General features: G+C 40.8%; 1 protein-coding gene across 1 annotated transcript in view; it reads left to right on the top strand.

Annotated features, from left to right (window-relative positions):
• The first annotated feature begins 3,163 nt into the window (after positions 1-3,163).
• Positions 3,164-20,517, top strand: part of maml3 (mastermind-like transcriptional coactivator 3) — a 99,507-nt gene continuing 82,153 nt past the window's right edge. The window contains 1 exon segment of the mRNA XM_051070859.1: positions 3,164-4,716. Coding sequence (XP_050926816.1) covers positions 4,339-4,716 — 378 coding nt within the window. The 5' untranslated portion in view covers positions 3,164-4,338.

The following is a 20,517-nucleotide window of genomic DNA, read 5'->3' as shown; positions in this document are numbered from 1 at the left end:
TGTAGTAATAATTTGCTTGTGCCACTGTTATTTTTGCTATGCTATTTTTATGTCACAATCAACAAGGATGTTAGGTTCCTGTTAGGTGATGTATGTTTTTGCTGTAGTGGTTTTGCATTGACTGATTACAGTTTACTTGGTGATCAAACAGAGTCTTCAGTACTATGAATAATTCTTGATGAAGTTTTACTTTCAGCATCTTTTTTTTTTTTTGTCCATTCAGTTATAACTGCCCTTGGTAACTAGTTAATTCTTCCTTTATTTACTCTAAACAAACTGCTGTTGATGCTGTGCCCTTCTTGTGCTCTGCAAGATTTTCCCCTGGAAAGAGCTCCAGTGTTCAGCCACTGAATGACTAATGCGTTGTACCAATCAGCAAAGGAGGATCACAAATTACAGATTTATTTGCATTCAATTTTTTAAAACAGATTCAAATGTTCATAGCTTGATGTTTTAGTGGTGGTGAGAGAAGTTGGAGAACATCAGTTACAGAAACTAACTATATACGTACTTACTCAGCTACTGTACTTAGTATTTGCATTTTATGCTACTTTATACTTCCACTCCACCAGATTCCAAATTCACTACATTTATTTGACAGATTTAGTCACTGGTTTCTTTTCAGATTAAAATTTTATATTAAAAACACAAAATAAGCTTATAATACACAATCCATTGCTGATGTTCCCTTGTTTAAAAAAGCAGTGCCTTGTGGAGCTCTTTGTCATATTTTCGCTGTTCAGGCAAAGAGACATTTCCCTTTAAACCTCTCAAATGGTTTTGTTTATATAAGTGTTTGAGGCATTTATTTATTTTCCAGAAGAAGGAAAGATTTGAGAGGACAAAGAATAAACACAAATTTAAGCAGCTGAACTTTGTTTTTTCTCCCTTTGTAAATTATGAATCATTTCATGATCCTCTTGATGTTTATCTTTTGAGAACCCAGGTTAAGACCCACTGGGCTACACTGCTGAACTGTGTATAATGTAGTTAAAAGTAGCTCCACATCAACTAGCTACAACAGGAAATATTGCTTACACATTGATGTATGAGTATGAAAAATCCAATCATGTAACATACAAGAATGTATCAGTCACAGGAGCCATTTTTCTGTAGAATGAATACTTTTACTTTTGAGGTGTGATGCATTGTTTATCTATGACATTAGTTCCCAGCTTGGGGAATCATCTGACCAAAGTGATAAATTCTTACTGTAGAACTTGACATGATGAACTTCTGACTTGGAAATAGTTAGGGAGGGATGTTAAAATGTTTCTGTTTAAATGTTTCAATCATCCCAACCCTCAAGTGTGACAAACTCGGCCGTAGGGTTGGCTGGTGCTCATGAAAGAATCACCTCCTTAATAACCTTTTACCACTGACACAGGAAACAGAAATGGATAACACCCAATGGTGTGGAAGCAGAGACACATGCTGGCCATGTTTTCATTGCCATGTAGATTGTGTGAGTGTGTGTGAGTGTGCAGGACCGTGCCTCTGTTGGTGTACAGTACGTGTGGGGGTGAATGACTGCGTGTGCGAGTATATGTGTATGTGTGTGTTGGTGGGATAGCTGGAGAGAGACAAGGGAGCACATATGGCCTGAACAGTCGGGGATGGAACTCAGAACTCCCACATGACATGGCAGATAAAAATAAAAACAGGAGAGAGGCACAGAGAGAGAGAAAAAGAGAGAGAGGGAGAGAGGGAGAGAGGGGTGTGTGTTAGCCTCTGCTGCGACATAACATTGAAATAAACCACTTGAGTTTGTGAAGATATTCACAGTTTTATCCCTGTGAGCTTGCAATTGCGCTTCATTGTTTACTTGGTGATTGGGTAAGCAAGATTCATCTGTGGTTGTCACCCTGCAATGTAAAAGTGCCTGTAACTCACAATATTACACACAATCAAAAGCCACGTTGACTGATCTGAAGGTCATGTTTCATGTGGAAATATTTTTCAAATATTACATCTTGAAAGTTGATGAGAAGATGTGAATCACATGCTTGTCATTTTTTTAAAAAAAAACCTTGCAAGTGCTCTCATTTGAAATAAAAAATCTTCTCATCTTTTATTTCCTTTCCTTTTTCCTTGCACCTCTCAGAGACAAGTGTATTTTTAACAGCTATTATTAAAGCACAATGGTTCTGTACTTCTTCTTATTAGGGTCTTTAAATGGAACTGAAACTTATTCTGCTGCCGAACCTTTTGTCAGTCATGCTCAAAAGGAAAATCACCTGAATGCCCTAAATTGTAAAATGTCTCTATACAGACTGTCTATGAAATATAACCCACAATTCTTCTTTTCAGAGTTTCAGCATCTGTTGCCTCTGCACTGCTACTTCTTTTTTTCTGAGATTTAGCTGCCAGCATACATGTGATTATATTAACATTTCAAACAGTCATTATCTGTTGTATCTTAAGCTATAGGTAACCGAAAAGTAGACAAGTTGTGCCACTGGTGCTTGGCAGTGAAACTACCAAACTCCACTCTTGTCAAACCATTGAAGCACTGTAACGTATCATAATGTTGATGCAACAAATTGAAGTTGTTTCATTCACTTCTCATGAGCTGAACAATAGAAATCCTGTAGTTTCTGGGGGCATTTGTTTGTCATGGGCATTTAAAATCTTTCTGTTACCACTTTCACATGCCCATGTTTGGTACAATCATTATTCACACTTCACTGCTCAACACAACACACGTGTATTAGTGTAAAAGTACCCTGTTATTTAAGATATCATCGTAATAGTATTAATCTAATTTTGTTTTCATGGTGAATTTTTGCCACTAAAACATTGTAATTCTGTTAGTGTTTTTGAAAGCAGCTATAAACTCTATAATCATTGCATGTATGTGCGCTATAAAAAAATGTTTATCCTGTGGCTCTGTAATCCTTACTGTTGAAAACCTTGCGTACATCACAGCCCTATTTTCTGTCCTGACTTCCCTGGTTTTGATGTAAGTTCTACCTATTATTTAGTTTGTCTTAATTAATGTTATATCATTGGGGTTGTGTTCATTTCTGTGCTGATATTTTTTTGGAGTATTTTAATATTTTTTTGTCCCTGATTTTGTTTTTGTTTCTTGTGTGAATTGTCCATAGAATGCACCACCTAATGCACCAAATAAATAAATGAACAAACAACAACAATAACACACGCAAAAAAACATGTTCATCCTTTAATAGTGGTGCTCCACTGTCAGGAGCCTGTGACAAATGTAGAATTAAGGTTGGCCAATGAGCACGTAATAGGGGAAGTCGGTCTAATAACCCATACTGACCCATTTATATCAGTGGCAAACGCAGATTTTTTTTTTCAGCACGGGTAGCTAACTCCATGTAAAAAGGGTGTAACCCATGAATACAACAGGAAAGGTCGTAGGTGGGACCAGTCCGGTCCTCTCCGAAATACACTCCGGATTCCACCCCGGGTTTTCCGGATGTCCATCAGCGGGCTCCTCACAGCCTCTAGCTGGTTTTTACTCAACTCCTGTCCTGATATCACTCCGCTGGCATGGTGGAGAAGCGGACCTGATTATTGTGATGGTGGCAGGCGGCAGCTAGTGACTACAGACTTCCGCCACTGCTTCCCATATCCGCGTTTTACGCCGTCTGGTCTACTCTAGTTGCCTCACCACCGGACTACCGAGGGCGCTTGTGCCCCCCCCCCCCAACTCAGCAACATCTTCACCGGGATTTCTTTCAGACCAAAACCATATGAGATGCAAGTTCACTGGGAAACTCTGGAGCCCGTTCGGTTCAGGCAGCAAAACTTTTTCTCAAAGGACAACACCGTAAAACGGCGAGTGGACTGTTACTGCTGCTGCCGCTGCCGCTCCTCCGCGGGACGGTTTGTGTGTATATGACCGTTGAGTGCCTGCTAACGTTCATACCTTCACGGTATTGCTTTTCAGCGGAGTAGTTGTTAGCAGCGTGGCAGCTGTTTTATTGTTGAATTCAGTTTGGAGCTTGCCCGGGTCTCAGTCAGGCTGGGTGTTATTCGTGTTCTCGGGAGCGGTTTGTTTGGAAACAGTACCGAAGAGGGAAGAAGAAACGGTCACACGCGAGCTCCAATGAACTATATGACTGTTAGGCTCGCAGCCCTTTAAACCTTCCCGGTTGTTGCTCGCTTCAGCGGCTGTTGTCGGTCGTATCCTCCTTCCGCTGCCCGGCTGCTTGGGACCCTTCACCGGGGGAGGACAGAGAGGGAGAGGACACTAGGTGGTGGAGGTGGAGGAGGAGGTGGTCGGAGGAGGAGGAGGTGGCGGCGGTGGTGGCGGTGAGCTTGACGGGGAGAAAAGTTCTTCCAAAATAGCAGCCACTCGGCCAAGTGATGGGGGACTTCGCCTCCCCCGCTGCCGGACCCAACGGCAGTATCTGCATCAACAACAGCATGAACCCGGCCGCCGGGAACGTGGTGCCCGCCGGGGCGGTGGGCATACCTAAGCACAGCACTGTGGTGGAGAGGCTGAGGCAGCGGATAGAGGGCTGCCGGAGACACCACGTAAACTGCGAGAGCAGGTACCAGCAAGCCCACGCCGAGCAGCTGGAGATAGAGCGGAGGGAGACGGTCAGCCTGTACCAGCGGAGTCTGGAGCAGAGGGCCAAGAAGTCCGCCGGCGGCAGCGGCAGCAGCAAGCAGCCACAGAGCAAGCAGCCGGACCCGGACTCTGCATCCTCCACGGAACAGAGGAATAACACGCTAATAGCGGTAAGGACGAGCTTTCAATCACGGCCAAGAATTCCCCGAGACACCCCTCTCACACTTAAACACAGCATACACTTCAGCACACACACCATCTCTTTCATTTCCCCTCCATCTCTCTCCCCCAAATTCTTGGACCCCCATCATGCTGCTAGCTGCAGGTCTACTACTTGTCTTGTTCACTACTGTGAAAACTTGTTGAAAACACGTTCACTAAGCGCTGGCAATTGCTTTGGAAAACACACACGTCACTTTTTCAAACCAGAGTGCCAAATAGTACCTTTGTTTACAAAGACAGCCAGCCCCCCGAACACCCCCCCCCCCACCCCCCCCGGAGAAAACAGGCTGCTAGGGCTTGAATGCTGCAAGATTTAGATATGACAAGCCTGACAACTGATATTTGATCTTTTGCAAGATCTGTGCTGCTTTGTGTTCAAAGAGGCTGAAAGTTTGGAAGGCACTGCTAATTGTCAAGTTATGATTTTCAGCTCAGAAACTTCTAACCAACTTCTGGGGGATGGTTGCTTTTTTTTCTTGCATGAAAACAACTTCTTCTTTCTTGTTCTTTTGTTTTTGGGTGCAAATCGTTCTGCAAGACAGGCAAGCATTAGAATTGCAACATTGCTTCCTTGGTCTCAGCAGCAGCAGTTTACACTCCAGCCTGTTCTGTAACCTTTGTAACACACACTCAAAATCAACAGCCAGTCCACACAGTGCTGCAAACACCTAATCACAGCCACCTCCTCACTCAGAGTAATCGGCCATCAGATATGAAAATGACTTCAGATGGCTGCCTGTGGTAGTTACTGAACATTTTATGCTCTGTAAGTAACTTTTGAAGATGCATTCATAATTAAGCGCACAAAATAATGCACTGATCACATTATAGCATCTTACAAGAAGGCTCTCCTACTGCCTGCCCTTATAACAACAATGCAGTGGTGCTTTAGGAAATGCAAATACTGTAAGTCAAATAGAGTCAGTATAAACTCACAGTAGCTTTTATAGGAATGCTACAGTGATTTCCTGTTGGTAGGGGGCAGTGGTAACATATGGAGGATTGTGAGTTTCTTACGGCTGTTCAATGAGGATCTAGGTTTGTAGCCTTTTTCCCCATTAATGAACAGGTCTGCAGATGAGATCTTTAAATGACTGGATTTTGTCATTTTCCAAGCAAATGTCCTGATGTGTAGCTGTTGTTGCTTGTATGAAAAAGATAGAGACAGACACCGGCACACTGTGTGATGTCCCCCCTGCTCGCACCACATACATCTCCTGTGGGCAAGCACCTGCTTTCCTTTACAAAAGACCAAAGGATACATGTCGGGAATGTCAACATTGTTATCCCCTTTTGTTGCTGCAATGAGCCAAGTTCCTCGCCTTTTGAAATGCAAAATCAGAACGTCTTTAATTTCTGAGGCAGCCTCAGTCATTATTTAAGAGCCACGCAAGCCTGACCAGCTACAGCTTGAGAGAGCAGCAGTGATTTTAATAGTGCAGGACCTCCCAGCGGCCCTTGTGGACATTAAACCGAACCGCCCATTAGATGGCCGGCAACAAATGCTCTGAGAATGGAAGGATTACTGCTTAAAGACACAGAGGCATCCCTCTCTGTCCCCCTCTGCTCCTCTCCCAGTCACTGATGGTGACATATTGCATGCAAACACAGCTTTCATTAGCAAAATTACAGAGACCTGAGTGTTGGTACTCTTTTAATGCTACACTGTAAGTTCTTGGCATTGTTTAGGCATGAATTGTAAAGGAGATGAAAGGAAATGAGAGAAAAATCTGCCACCCCTCTCCCATTTTTCCTCAGAAGAGCTGCAGCTAGATGGCTGTATGTAGTCACTACAGAAGCAGGCATTCGAGGAAAGCCAAGTATGCTGCTGATGTGACTACACACGTCACATGCACACATGCATACACAAATACCCAGAGGGCCTTAATCTGTAGGGGTTTTGTTGACTGTTGTTGGAAGTATACTGTGTGTAGAGGGTGTGCTTCAACAGCCATTTTTTTTACACATATAGAATGAGTATAGCTGCAAATATGCTCATGTCATAATTAAGATATTTATGTTTAGATAACATAAGGCTAAATGACACAAATGACTCTTTGTTGTGAAGTTTCTATGCTGTAGTAGTGGTTGGTTTGCAGTGTCAGTACAGTAATTATCACTTTTGAGGAATGCTTGTATTATATACAAAAATACAAAAAAAACAAAATCTCTAAATGACAAAATCTGCGGGATAGTATTTGACAAAGTGGGAAAGAAATTGTTACACCAGTTATGGCAGATTTTAATTAGAAATTAAAAATAATAGACTTGTCAAACTGTTAAAGTGTAATATTTTTGAGCATTTTGTATTGTCATGTGTGTCCCAAGTACACTGTGCTTCAGTCTAATGGTTCTCAGACACACCCACGTCGGGGCAGGGGCAAGCCTATAATTATGGAAAGTGTGTGTTTGTGTTTATAGGCTAACTATTAGTGAGAAAAGAGGAGAAGACATCGGGAGCTCATTCTGTTTTTCCCACCTTTTCGTTGACAGTATTCGCATAATTCAAGGAGTATGTTAGGGATCTGCAAGGCACAGCAGCAGCAAGTACAGGTCAAGAGAATTTGGGATATGATATTCCCAGTCTAACAACACACAGTACAGCTTAGCTATAAGAATTAGTTCCTTTGTACGCATCTGTCTAATTAGCACATATATGTAAACTTTCTCCAGGTCAGAAAATAAAGTTGAAAGCAGGCATTAGTTGAATTTCTTGCTAATATGCACTTTCACAGAATGGACACTCGCAGACTTGTAATTGTCTGATAATGTGAGGGTTTCTAGCTTAAACACTGGGCGGCCATTCTGCTCCCTGCCGCCAGCCAGGTATCATGTTTCATGGACGCTGGAATAGTTAGGAGTTCATTCATTTATACACTGTATATTTTTTAGAAATTGTTCACCAGATGCTGTATGTTGTGGTAATGGTTAAGACAGATAGTTCAATACAGTACATAGAATAGTTCAGATGTAAGTAGACTGTGTCCAACTTACAGGCACATTGTAAAAGCCAATGATTATAGTTTCTTGACATATACTGAAGGTGTGTTGTTAGCTCCCTGTCCCTGTACAATAACATACAGACACACACAGAGACATCATCCTTGTAAAGTGGTCCTCAGTTTTGGAATCAACATCAACACAAAATTGACATTCACCTTACTTCCCAAGTTTTATGAATGTGTTCCATATTTATTAAGTTTTCAGTGGACCGACAACAGAAGTAGAGCTGCAATGATTAGTAGATTAATCGATTAACTTATCAACAGAAAATTAATAGGCAGTTAACATAGGCTTGTTCACACTCATGCAGCAAAGGGTCTTAAGTTTTGGACACAGAAAGTCAAAGTATGAAGCTGGATTTATAAGTTGTGCGTTATGTGGTCACAGCTTATCTACAAAGCTGATGGACATGGTTACTGTAGGATACACTGGGGTTTGTGTATGCACCTCTAAAAAAAGGTAACACCACTCAGAGACCACAAGAAATGTAACTGGTCAGCTCAGGCTGCTTTTCTTGTACAAGTTTCCGATGCCAGAGGAGCTGTCGAAATAAGATGAAGCTTGTTGAAGAAAAGTTTGGTGATCTTTTCAGCAATATGCAATACAGCTGTCTAGTGTTGCAGTGGTACTCTCAGTGAGTGAAATCCTACGCCATAGGTGTTTACAGCAGGACTGTGGATAACCCCTTATGTCAAGTATTAATCCAGTTTAACCAGTTCAGCATTTTTAGACTGAGACCATTAGTCTCATCCCTTTGGATGAATGTAAACTTTTAACTTTGGTCCTTTTTTGTCCGTGATTGTTTCTGATGTTGTTCACTTGTGTGTGACTGACTGTGTTTTGTTGTCTGTCTTATCTCTGTTCTATTTGTAGTTCCTCTGCTGCAAAAGAGATCCTGATCTCAGTGAGAACACCTGATTTAATAAGGGCTATATATATATCGATCAGTAGAGGGAAACACAACACTGTGGTGTTCAGATGATGATGATACATTGATTATATTCACAATTTAGCACAAAAGCAGTCCTTTTTCAAAAAACATGAATACATTATGATGTTAAATGCAAGCTCAGCTCTGCCCCTTCTTTCATTAAAAGTTCAACCAGTTGTCTTCCTTTTGCACAGGAGAGAGCAGTGTGAGTTTGACCACCCAGTTACCTGAACAATAGTCAGAGAGAAATAGAAAGATCATCCTTCAATAATCCTATACAGTTAGATATCATCAGTCTGAGATGTCTGTGCACTACAGAAGTTATTTTGCGATGATCAGCCTGTATTTACATAGTTAGTGCGTTTCCAGAATGACATTTGACAACCCTCGGGGAGCAGGCGTGAGCTTGTTCATTATATGTGTTGGCGGAGAAACAGTTAGTGGAGGCCACAGCCGCGTTGTACCACAACATACAACACGTCCTCTGGCTGTGTCACATTCAAGTCTGTTGAGGCCACTGTTGGTGGAGAAATCAGTATATATTCCTCTTTCTATGATTACTGAACATCAGCACCAAACTGTCAGGCTCACAATTACATGTTGATCCTGTGTGCATGACACAAGAATTTGACATTTTTAAAAGCTGTTTTTGCTGAAAAGAGTTTTGCTGTCAAACTCAGCTGTAGCTGCCCTCAATATCTTAACATGATGTGACGTTGTCTACTTTTGCCTAGTTATCTAAGGGCACAGACAAACAACAAAAACATGCTCACCGGTGGCTGTCATGTTTCACAGTGTTTGTGTTAAGCAGGCAGGTTTCTTTGTCGAGATCCTGATGGAAACACACAGGCTATTGCAAGGATCAAACCCGTGACCCTTTCAGCTACAGGCACGTGTCTCAGAACCAACAGGCCACGATGTTGCTTAAAAGCAGAATTGTGACCTGTACTCTTTATTTTTTTTTTTTTTGACAAAACATCGAGTCAGATCTGATTACCTAATCGCTAACAAGTTTACAGCTGCGAGGCTGGGGTGCACGGCGAGGGGCTCGTTAGTTCCACTAAAACACAGTAGCTCAGGACAGTCTGTCTTCAGCTCTGCTCGCTCCTTGGCATCCACCTCACTGAGGAATGTCTCACACACACACTTCCATACACACATACACACGCACACTGTTGTCCTGCTCAGCTCTTGGCAGCAGAGGCCAGAGTGTGGGCGGCTGAGTTTTCATGAATCCGAGGCCTTCCCCTCTTCCCTCCCTTCCTCTCCTTCCCCCTCCTCCCTCCCTCTGTTCACCACTTCTCTGGTTTCAGCGTGAGCACAGCGCTAATGTAGTGTAGATGGGTCTTAGTGGCTATAGCATTGTTAATGTCAGCTGGGACTGTTGGCCAAGTGCTATATTTAAACCACTGAGCTGGCATGGAGCTGACACTCACCAGTACGTACACGCACACACGCAGAGAGTGACGTCGACAAACACTCATGACATCACAGCCATGCTGTTTTTGACTCATTACACACTAATTCCGCCGACTCCCTCTGCTTTTTATCGACTGTGTCTTTTAAACTCTCCCCTTAATCTAGCCTGAGCGCCTGTGTGCTTTATTCAAAATTTTGTCACTCTTTTTTTGCTTCTTCTCACTCTAGTCCCTCAGTCCCTACACACACACACATGCACACACTCTGGATGTTTTTGATTCGGGGCGGCTGTGACCACATTCCCTTCCACCCACGCTTGTTCACATGTTCTACAGGAACACACACACACTTTCAGCCCAGACCCTTGAATAAGTGAGGGAGCAGTTTTCCCTCTGTTTAGGCTGTTGGAGCAAGAACAAACTCCTGTGCAGTTCAGAAAGTTTTAGTTACTTACTTGAAGTTAAAGTGAAGATTTTTTTTAAAATCTCAACTAATTAATAGTTAGTGACACATGTGTCATGCACACTCACATTTAGAAGCTCACTCTACCTGTTAAGAAGTCTGTGCTTACAACAGAGTATTGCAGAGGGCCTTGTTCATGTTTCAGTCCTCAAATATTTGCTCAACTAGTTTCATGCTTTTGGCATTGAATTTACTTGCTAACACTTCACTGTCAAAACTTCAGTCTGGGATTTTAAGAGAGCCTGCTGCATCCACTAATAGTTGGCTCTAATAATCTGTCTTTTTTGTTCAAATCTGTGTTTCCCTGTGGTTCATGGTTATACATTTACACATGCAGTATTCATACTCTGCAGCTGCTCAGTAAAGCCAGTTTTAAGCTCTATACACAAAGCAACTCCTCTCACTTAACTTGTGTGTAGTTTATTCTTTTCCTTCAAAAGAGTTTCAGGAGCATTTTGCACCAGCTTAATGTGAGACAGGATGGATGGATGAGAAATGAGGTGACATGTGACAAAGGGCATTCAAACCCACACTGTCATAGTAACTTGCTCTTCAGTTACCATCTCATTGCTTGTAGTTGTTAAGGCAGAGAAGACTGTTACAGAATCTGTTTCCCTTTTTTCTACACTTGTCCCACAATATCTCTTTATCTTAGTGTGTGTTCATGATTTACACATAATAGTTGCCACTTAGTCAGTAAGCAATCACCCACAGTGTCAGAGAATAGTACTGCATTTTCCAGAGTGTGTTAATGTCTGGGCAGCCCATTCTGGTAATTTAGGATCTAAAATCGATGACGATGATGAATGGTTCTGCTGTTATTTTTAAAAAGTTAAAAATTATTGAGGCCACCTGCTGATATTATATGAATAAGCTACAGTGACCTGTAATTTACTACATTCATGATTAGGGTTGAAACAATGAAATCATTAAATGATTATTTGATGGACAGAACCATTATTGGCAAAAGGTTGGTTAATCAACTAATTATTTCTTTCATTTTTCAAGCAAAAATAGTGAAAACATTCTACATGTTCTCAGGTTGCGGTTTCTCAAATGGCAGGATTTCCTGCCTCTTTTTGTCTTATATAATAGTAAACTGAACATCTCTGAGTTTTGGACTTTTGGTCCAACATAGGGCTGACGTGAATGCCTCAAAGCACTGAAGCTATCAACATTAAAATCATGAGTTATTCCAGACAAGGACATTTAATCGCAGTGATAGTTTTGTGTGTCACGTGACACAGTTATGTTAAACAGTATTAACACAGGGACAGTGACACAGGCCAGACGCTTTCATAAGGATGTGGTTATTTAAGAGTTGTGACCAAGATATGTATCAGGTGGGAGATTTTACATTAAAAAAAATAAAGCCATCATTGTTCTTTTGTGGATAAGCTGTGTAACAGAGACATTGTTTGGTGACAACATTTGACATTTCTGTTGGCCGACATACACGCCAGTACCAATATTGGCCAGTGTATTGGTCCAGCCAATTTATCAGTCTCGCTTTATAAGTAAAAATGTGAAATGTAGTCCAGTAGCTACAATACAAAGCCATGGATATACTGAGAGGAAGTGCCCTGTAAAAATGTTCTCAAGTAAACAGAGAAGTGGTGGAGGGTCTCCTGTATCTTCAGTGTGATTGTCTTATCTCTGTGGATTGTGTGCTTGCTCGTTTACATACAATAGTTGACAGAGCCTTAAAGAAGGATCTGAATGGCAGTTTAGATTTTACATTATTGATAGTAGAATGGAGAGAACTCATCTTTGTTCCTTTCACCCCTCATGTACTTACACACACACACATACACACACCGTAAAATATGAATGAAGTTGTTATCAGAGATGCTGAGGTCCACTGTGAAACACCATAAGTGTGTGTGTGAGTTAATGTGGACGTGTTTGCTGCATTCCTCATAAATGTGAGAGTGGACTGAATGTATTGTGCGTGTGGATTTGTGAATGTATGTGTCATAGTGTAGATTTTTGGTCCTACAGTCATGACTGACTCTACGTACCAAACACAGCGACAATAAAAACAAAATTCTGGATTTTTCTTGACCACCAGCACTTTGTGAGGTAGGTGACCACCAAGGAAACAACTATGTAGGGTTTCTGAAATGGCGACCATGATAAGTGAGTCCTGAAACTGACCACCCACTGTCAAGAACCTTAATTCCTAACATGAGTATTGTCTGTATCCCTAGTAGGATACATTTAGGATAAAAAAGAGAATAGTTTATATTTCTTAATGGGTGTATGCATATACATATATATTCATACTGGATAACATAAGGAAGAGGATGCAGAAAGATGACACAGGCTGTTTCTACAGGAAACATGGTGACTACACACTTTTCTAATGTCAAGTTTGGCGTGAACATTTGTGTCTACAGCCGATGTGAACACCCTACGTGTGACTGTATGTAAGAATGTTTGCTCAAGGTTGCAGTCGAGAGGCAGCAAGAAGTAGTTAGCCAACACTGGCTCATATCACCATCCACTGTGAGACGTCAGGAGTTGCCAACAGCCAAATGCTGGTCAGTTTTGGCAGTTTAGCTTCATGTGGTCAACAAGCAGACATCATTTCAAGACTCTTCTCTATTTAAAAACCCTGTTTTGCCATTAATAAGAAATTTAAGGAACTAGTGTATTTGTGAATTTAATACCAAATGTGGCCACTGGACAAAAAAGCTTAAGTGTCCTTGCTTGTAAGTATTTCCTCCAGAATTATTTGGCCTTCTAAGCAAAGTCTTTCAGCTCTTTTCCAACCAAGTCTTGCCAATTTTGGTCTTCTGTCTTTTGTCCTCACTATTTCCCTTATCCTCTACTTGCTCTCTGTCAGTTGTACTATGAATCCAACACTTACTATATCCCTCCTTTTCTAATACTATAATACTGAGACATCAATGCTTATTTTATTTTAAGCTTATTTTAGCTAGTGAACATACAGTTAGCTAGTTTTCCTTCTTTTGCGTTTCCGTTTACTTGTTGTCTTTTCATACAACATTACACAGTTTTACCTCTTTGGGCCTCAGACAGTTTATTTAAGCTATCATTAAAATGTCTCTTTGGTGGAATTGCTGACAACACATAGACTCAGCTGTTTTATTAAAAATCTTAGAATTATAAAGTGGCAGAAAATAGAAATACCCAAGTGAAATACATCAAAATTGTATTTAAGTACAATAATTGAGAGAGTGTGCTAAGTCACTTTCCAGTGATCAGTGATGGTTGTGTTGTGGTTAATGGGGACCACACAATGTGTTTACTCTTGTGATCTGTTTGACACATTTTACAGTAAATCATTCAGTTAGTGTTAGTGGTGGATACTGATGGAATATCACCTCCTCTTTGACTGCCCGTTTTCAGCTTCCTGTTGACACCAGGCAGCCACCCTGTGACCTTCTTGATACTGGTTTGTCTGTTTAAACTCTGGGTCAGTCAGGATCAGTTGAAAACCCTCCCCCCAAAAAATCATTTTCTAGCACTAAATTGTAGCCAATCCCTCCTCCCTCCTTTTCCCCTTTATTTCTACATCCACCCATCACACAGGGGCTTCTACTTTGTTCTAGCTGGGATCCTTTCTTTTTTTCCTTTCTCCTTCATCTTCTCTGTCCTCCTCACCCTTCCATTCCTACCTCCATTTGACCTTTCATTTGTCCTCCTCATAATCTGCCCTCCCTTCTTTTCTTTCAGTGATTCAGACCCACTCGTGCTTTTCTTTCCCCTCTCTCATCCCTTCCTCCATCTCTTTGCTCCTTGTCTCCGGTGATCCCTGGTTCAGTCTCGGCTAGCAGGCTTAGCACTCTAAAGCTCTCTCAGCACAGGTCGGTGGCAGGGAGAAATCCCACGCTAAGAGGGAATTACCTACCACACAGACTCCTGCAACACAGAGAGACACATATACACAGGCTGTGACTGTATACTGTATGTACTCACACACCTGGAAGCACACATACTGTATGTAGGCACAGATATCTGCTCAGCTGTGCCTCACAGGTCTATTTGAACATAGCCTGATGATTCTTCATACAATCAGTATACACAAATCTATGTGTTTTCATACGTGTCAGTGTTTTTCTGTATCATATTGCCTGATAATGTCCGGACTTGTATCATCTGCCTCTTCTCTCCTTTGTTAAATGACATTTGTTGTTCTTTCTAGGGCTGGCTAGACCCCCCGCACCTTCCTATTGAGCCAGTGTCATGAATTTTTTATGAGTGTTTGCGTGTGCAAGTGTGTGTGTGGGGCCCTCAGCTGCATCAATAGCCATTAGTGCAGCAGCCGGGGTAATTGTGCCACAGTGGCTGCAGTGCAGGAGGGGAAAAAAACACATTATCTGATAATACTGCAGAGGGCAATAGGGAGGAAAAGATGGAGCGAGGACTCAGTGGGGCAGAGCAGGACAGCACGAGGGAGGATATTAACTGTGTAGTCAGACAGTTAGCGACATTGTTGCTACGCTACTGTCTGATAACTGATTTATACCAGGTGATTGCAGGCAGGAAGTCCGACCGTAGTGCAGCAGAGGGACCTACAAATACGACAGCAATTGTCTAATCACTGTTATGTTACCTGGAAATACAAGAAGCCAACACATATTGATGAAGCAAAGGCTGTGTTGTCAGGGTCAGTTATATATTTTGTCTCACATCAGGCCTAAATTTGTGATGATCACCAAACTACTGCTTTCAAACTCCACCCCCTTCGGTTGCTTTGAGAATGATGTGTTTGAATATTTGTTCTTGGCCTTGTAAACAGTAGTTTGACAAAAAATCCACAAGAGCAAACTGTGACAAAGGGCCAGCGCAGACTGCAAGAGTTTTGCCATGAGTTACCAGTCCCAGACAAATTTCTAACATCTGAGACAAAAACCTTGAAGCTGCCATAAAATCCATCCCTTAACAAAAAAGCATTGTTTCCGGCGAGTGACTTCTCACATATTTTACGACTATCGTAATCGTTTGCTCATGTTGCAAATCTCTCCAACCAGAGTAATCTTAGAATCAATACAGTCATCTGTCAGACACTATAAGTCATGTAGTATGTGCATCCTCATGTCTTCATAATAGTAAGAATGTTGGGGAGGATGTGGGCATCCCAAGTGTAGGTAAAATGTACTGTAATCTCATTTTACTGTTGAATTTCATGTATTCCTTAGTTTCTTCCAGGGCTGAGTATGGAGTTCAGTTAACATGTAGTATGGTTACAGTAGGTCTGGAGCAGGGGTACTTTCAGTAATTAGTATCCAAGGGCTAAAATATACTGTATGAAATGTAATCTTAGACAACTTGATTCAACAGTCTAATAATAAGCACTGTTCAACTAACTGCACCAAAGTAAAGTGAAAAATGGACAGAGTAAAACAAAAAGAAATAACAATATCCATGCAGATGTATCACTTCCTCATGGTTTTTCTGTCTTCTTTTCTCTGTAGATATTGTCTGCACTCAGTTGTACTTGTTTTGGTGTGTGATGAGTTGATCTGTGTTTGGTTGAGCTGAATACTCAGTCAGTACTCTCTCTGCACATCATTTCCTGAATGGTTCCTAAAATAGCAGCAACAACAATCACAACCAAGGAAACATGCCAGCTGCTCTTTTCAAAACCACTCATACTTTCTGCCCTCTCTCCCTATGGCTGGATTTTAATTGGATTTTATTAATACCTATGCCAGTATTATACTGTCAGTCAGAAGTTATTGAAAACTGTTCATGATAGCGAGTTTGGTTATATCAACAATTACTCATGTTATTTTTAACATTTTCATTCTCATGAAATAAGTAAAAAAACGAAAAAACAATACATTCGGTACCTTTGCACCAAATTAATAAAAAACAGCTCTAGCTGAGACCTATTCTCTGGTAAATATGACCCTTGCATGTTACACACAAAACAGCTGTAGTCCATAAAGCTATTTGGAAAATAAAGCACGCTTTTGTTTGCTGTCAGTGGCTCATTATCTTCAGACAGGCAATGGAAAAACAATGTCTCAAATTAATAAAAGCACTGGAAAATGATCAGCAGTGCTGCAAAGCAGTAGGAGAATGCAGGAAAGCTGAATCATAATGGAGTTTATCTGCCAGCAGTATCAGACATTACAGATGGATAGGGGTGTAACAATTCATCAAACTACATCGAATCAATGATCAATGATCCCATAGCATTGATTCAAAATGAAAACATTGATCAGACATCATTGAAATGTCCCTCACCAAGCAAGCACTGTTATGTCAGCTGGTTTCATCACAACTTAGGCACGATAACACAGGTTGCTGTTGGCTGTAGCCAGGATTGAAAAAAATAACAAAAACCCCAAATGTTTTCTTTGTGCTAGCCACTACCAACATCTGCTCACTTTCAGCCCCTTTTTCTGTGGAAAGACTGTCTCCTTACCTGGCTCCCAGCTGATGCAGGCACCTGACATGACAGACAGGCTTCACCACATCTGAGCTAGCAACACGTTAATTAACCCTGGAATAAAACTAGTTCAACGGTCTGAACAGCGTTTCTTAACTAACCCAACACTAACATAATGTATAATATCACAGTCCGTCTAAATATAATCATTTGTAAGATGTGCCTTTATTTTGAAATTCCCCTGACGAGTCTTTCTCCGTCTGACTGAGCACAACTCCAAACAAAATGTGAGTGGTGATTTGATGAAGGAAAATGTAGCCCATATCTGAAGATGTAGTGTGCAGCTCTGACACAGGAAGACTGTACTACCTTGGTTATTACTATGTTCTATACATTTTTGGTTTGAGACTGTATATAGGAGTAAAGTTTACTGCTTTAATGTTACAAATAGGAATTTAATGTTCTTTCAGTTTTCTGTTATGGAATGTGAAGATGTTTAAGCTCAATATATCAGAATGTGGCTCTTCATAGTGAACAGGAGGTCTGTTTTTATTAAGAGAGAAGTCATTTAAATGTCTGGTTTAGCTCAGGAATAAAAATGTCAAATGATATTTCAGTTGCTGCCTGTGATTTGATATGAAAGGAAGTGATTGTGCTCAATCAGCAGATATCGTCTCATATCGATCGCTGGCTTCTGAATCAAATCGAATCGAAATCATATTGTAGCAGACTTTGTGATATCAGCAAACATTGTATCGTTGTCCATTGAATCAATATCATATCATGATAAAACTTTGATTTAGTAAAAAGCCATCCTGCTATTTAAATTTCAAGATTTAGATGCTAAGATTGATGCCACTCTCATGTCTGCACTGTAAATAGGAAGTTACAGCCAGCAGCCTGCTAGCTTAGCTTAGCATAAAGACTGCAAGCAGTTAGTCAGGCTCTTTCCTGAGTGGAAATCACCTTTAAATCTTTCTCAAATAACAGATTGTGTCTTGTGTGTTTATGCAGTGGAAAGCAAAGCAAAGCAAAACATTAATTAGTGAGCTTTAGAGGTAGTAGTAGGCAGATTTTGTTACCTTCTGACAGACCCAGGCTAGCTGTTTCCCCTTGTTTCCAGTCTTTATGCTAAGCTAAGATGTAGTCAAATATTTAAAGATCAGTCAAGGATGTGGTATCAATGCTCCTCGTATAAGTCTTGGAAAGAAAGCAAATAAGCATATTTTCCAAAATGTTGATCATATTTGGTTGAAAGTTTCTCTCTTAATTACAATCACATAAATCACATTTGTCTGTTTTAGTAAAGTTTGAACAGATCTTTAAATGTCTGTACTGCTTTGTCATGATTGTGATGCAGAGAATGTAAACAGACAGCATTAAGTGTTGCCTTGCTGCATTCCTGCTAGAAATAGTGACCATTCTGGACTGTGGTTGAGATGCTTAAGATGTTATTGTGTGGTTTGATAGCACTGAATATAATATGTATGAACCTGTGGTAATATGATAAGTATCTTGAAAAGTTTTATTTTAGTTTGGACCCATTAAAAACTGTCTCAGAGCATTCTTTCGTTATTTTGTTAGCCTCCTGTTATCTGTTATCTTCTCTTTGTGTTGCCCTGACTTTACACCACCTCCAGTTCTTTCTTCTCGGCACTGAGTGCCTCTTCTTTTCCAGTTTTTTACCTCTCAGGTTAACTTTAACTTTTTCACCCCCCTCCCCCCCAGCTCTGTCTCTCTGCCTGTCAACCTCAGCATAACCCACTGTCTTCTCAACCCCTGCTCTCTGTACCCCTCTTTCTCCTCTTCTGTCTCTCTCTGCCTTTCAGTCCTCCTCTAGCAGAGACTGTGGACTCTACTGAGGAGACAAGATCGGCAGATGTTTACCCCGCTCTCTGCTGTCAAGAAAAACTACATTTCCCTTAAGATTTTGGGCAGATTTAGGTCAGATGGAGCATGATTTTTGTCAAGCAAGCTTTGTGGAGTTATCGGCTTAAAGCTCAGCTGAAACTCTTCAGTGATAATGTCCGAAAAGGCTTCTATCTGCAAAAAGTTGTAGCAGTTTTAAAGTTCGGTACTTCAACTGCCAGCAGGGGAGAGCAGTGATTATGCTCCTTTCAAGCTTTGTAATTGACACTTTTCCCTGTTCATGAAAACAGCAAGTCTGGGATTCTTGTTTTATTTTTGGCTTGTTGACAGTTAAGGAACCATTGAGTTTTTTAATGGATACTTAATGACTGCTGCACAAAACATAACAAAGAAAGCCCCTCGAGGTTCCTAACTGTCAGCTAACGGAGGTCCCTGGAGAGACAGAAAAGTCCTAATCTTTGTTATGCACATACACTAAATATTTTGGAACATTAACAGTATATTTTCCACACCATTGCTTTTCCAGTTCATTACACCTGTGTGCAAAGCAAACGGGTATGGGAAAAAACAACACCAGGGTCTTTGCAAATGTAAGCTTCTTTCAGTGTGCAGACAGATACAGACAGAGATAGATATTCTTTTACTTTAAATATCTTAAGTTGTGCTGGAATCAGGCTCTGGGAATTGACCCTGTAGCTTAGATGACAATACTGTTCAACACCTACCTAGGTGGTTCAGACGAAATACTTGCTGTGGTTTCAGGAAAAAAGCACTGTAAAGCTGTGTTCAGAAATACATTCTGTATACTCTGGATAACAACTGATATAGAGGAGGATTTGCTTCTTGTTCTGAGCATTTAAAAGTAATGTTCTGTTACTAAAATACATCAGCATGTAAACTTCTGCTGGCATGTTAACTACCAAGTGATAGGCCTGATATAGGACATGATAGGAATAGCTAAAGTTGTTCTGGTTGTGTTGGTTGTTTTCTCCCCAAGCTTCCTCAGTCTACCAAACCTAATAACAATAAACTATTTCATTAGGTAAAAACTGAGAGAGAGAAGATTCAGGAAATTTCAGGCTAAAATTAAGATAAGACATTTGCTAATGCTAGTTGGACAACTTCTACCACCATTGGACATCTGATTTGGTACCAACAGTCTTGGCTTGTTGACAACACTATCCCCTGTTAGCTCACTGACTGTCAGTTGTTCAGGCTGGTTTTACACTGTGCAGCCCTGTTTACTTGAGTGCTGTCAAGAAACACAAGTATCACATGTGTTTAAATGACCAGTAGTGCATATTGGTGGTTGGGGTTTACTGAGTCAAACTGACTTCATAAAACCTTGTCCCTGATAAAATGGGTCAAATCACATCAGTAGCCATTGCTGCCACTTTGCTGGACTGTCCAAAATGTATTTGTGGTCAACAGCAGATACAGAGAATGGATAGATTTTACAAATGTGGTGAGGATTGAAAATGGCATATTAGCATTTGTTACTATTGCACCTAACGTTTTCCCCCTCTTTTAAAACCACTCTAATATCTCTGCTTGTACGAAGCCATTGTGAGGAATGTTGATATTGATATATAATGATGACATTTTCTTAAATTACTTTTGCATCAATATGATGAATTTAAAATTTTTAGATTAGCTGAAAACCAGCATGTCTTATTAGCCACACTAGTGATACAGATA

The sequence above is a fragment of the Lates calcarifer genome, linkage group LG5, assembly GCF_001640805.2.
Source record: "Lates calcarifer isolate ASB-BC8 linkage group LG5, TLL_Latcal_v3, whole genome shotgun sequence".
NCBI lineage: Eukaryota > Metazoa > Chordata > Actinopteri > Centropomidae > Lates > Lates calcarifer.
Note: the sequence above shows the minus strand (reverse complement) of the source record. Positions and strands in the feature narration are given on the sequence as shown.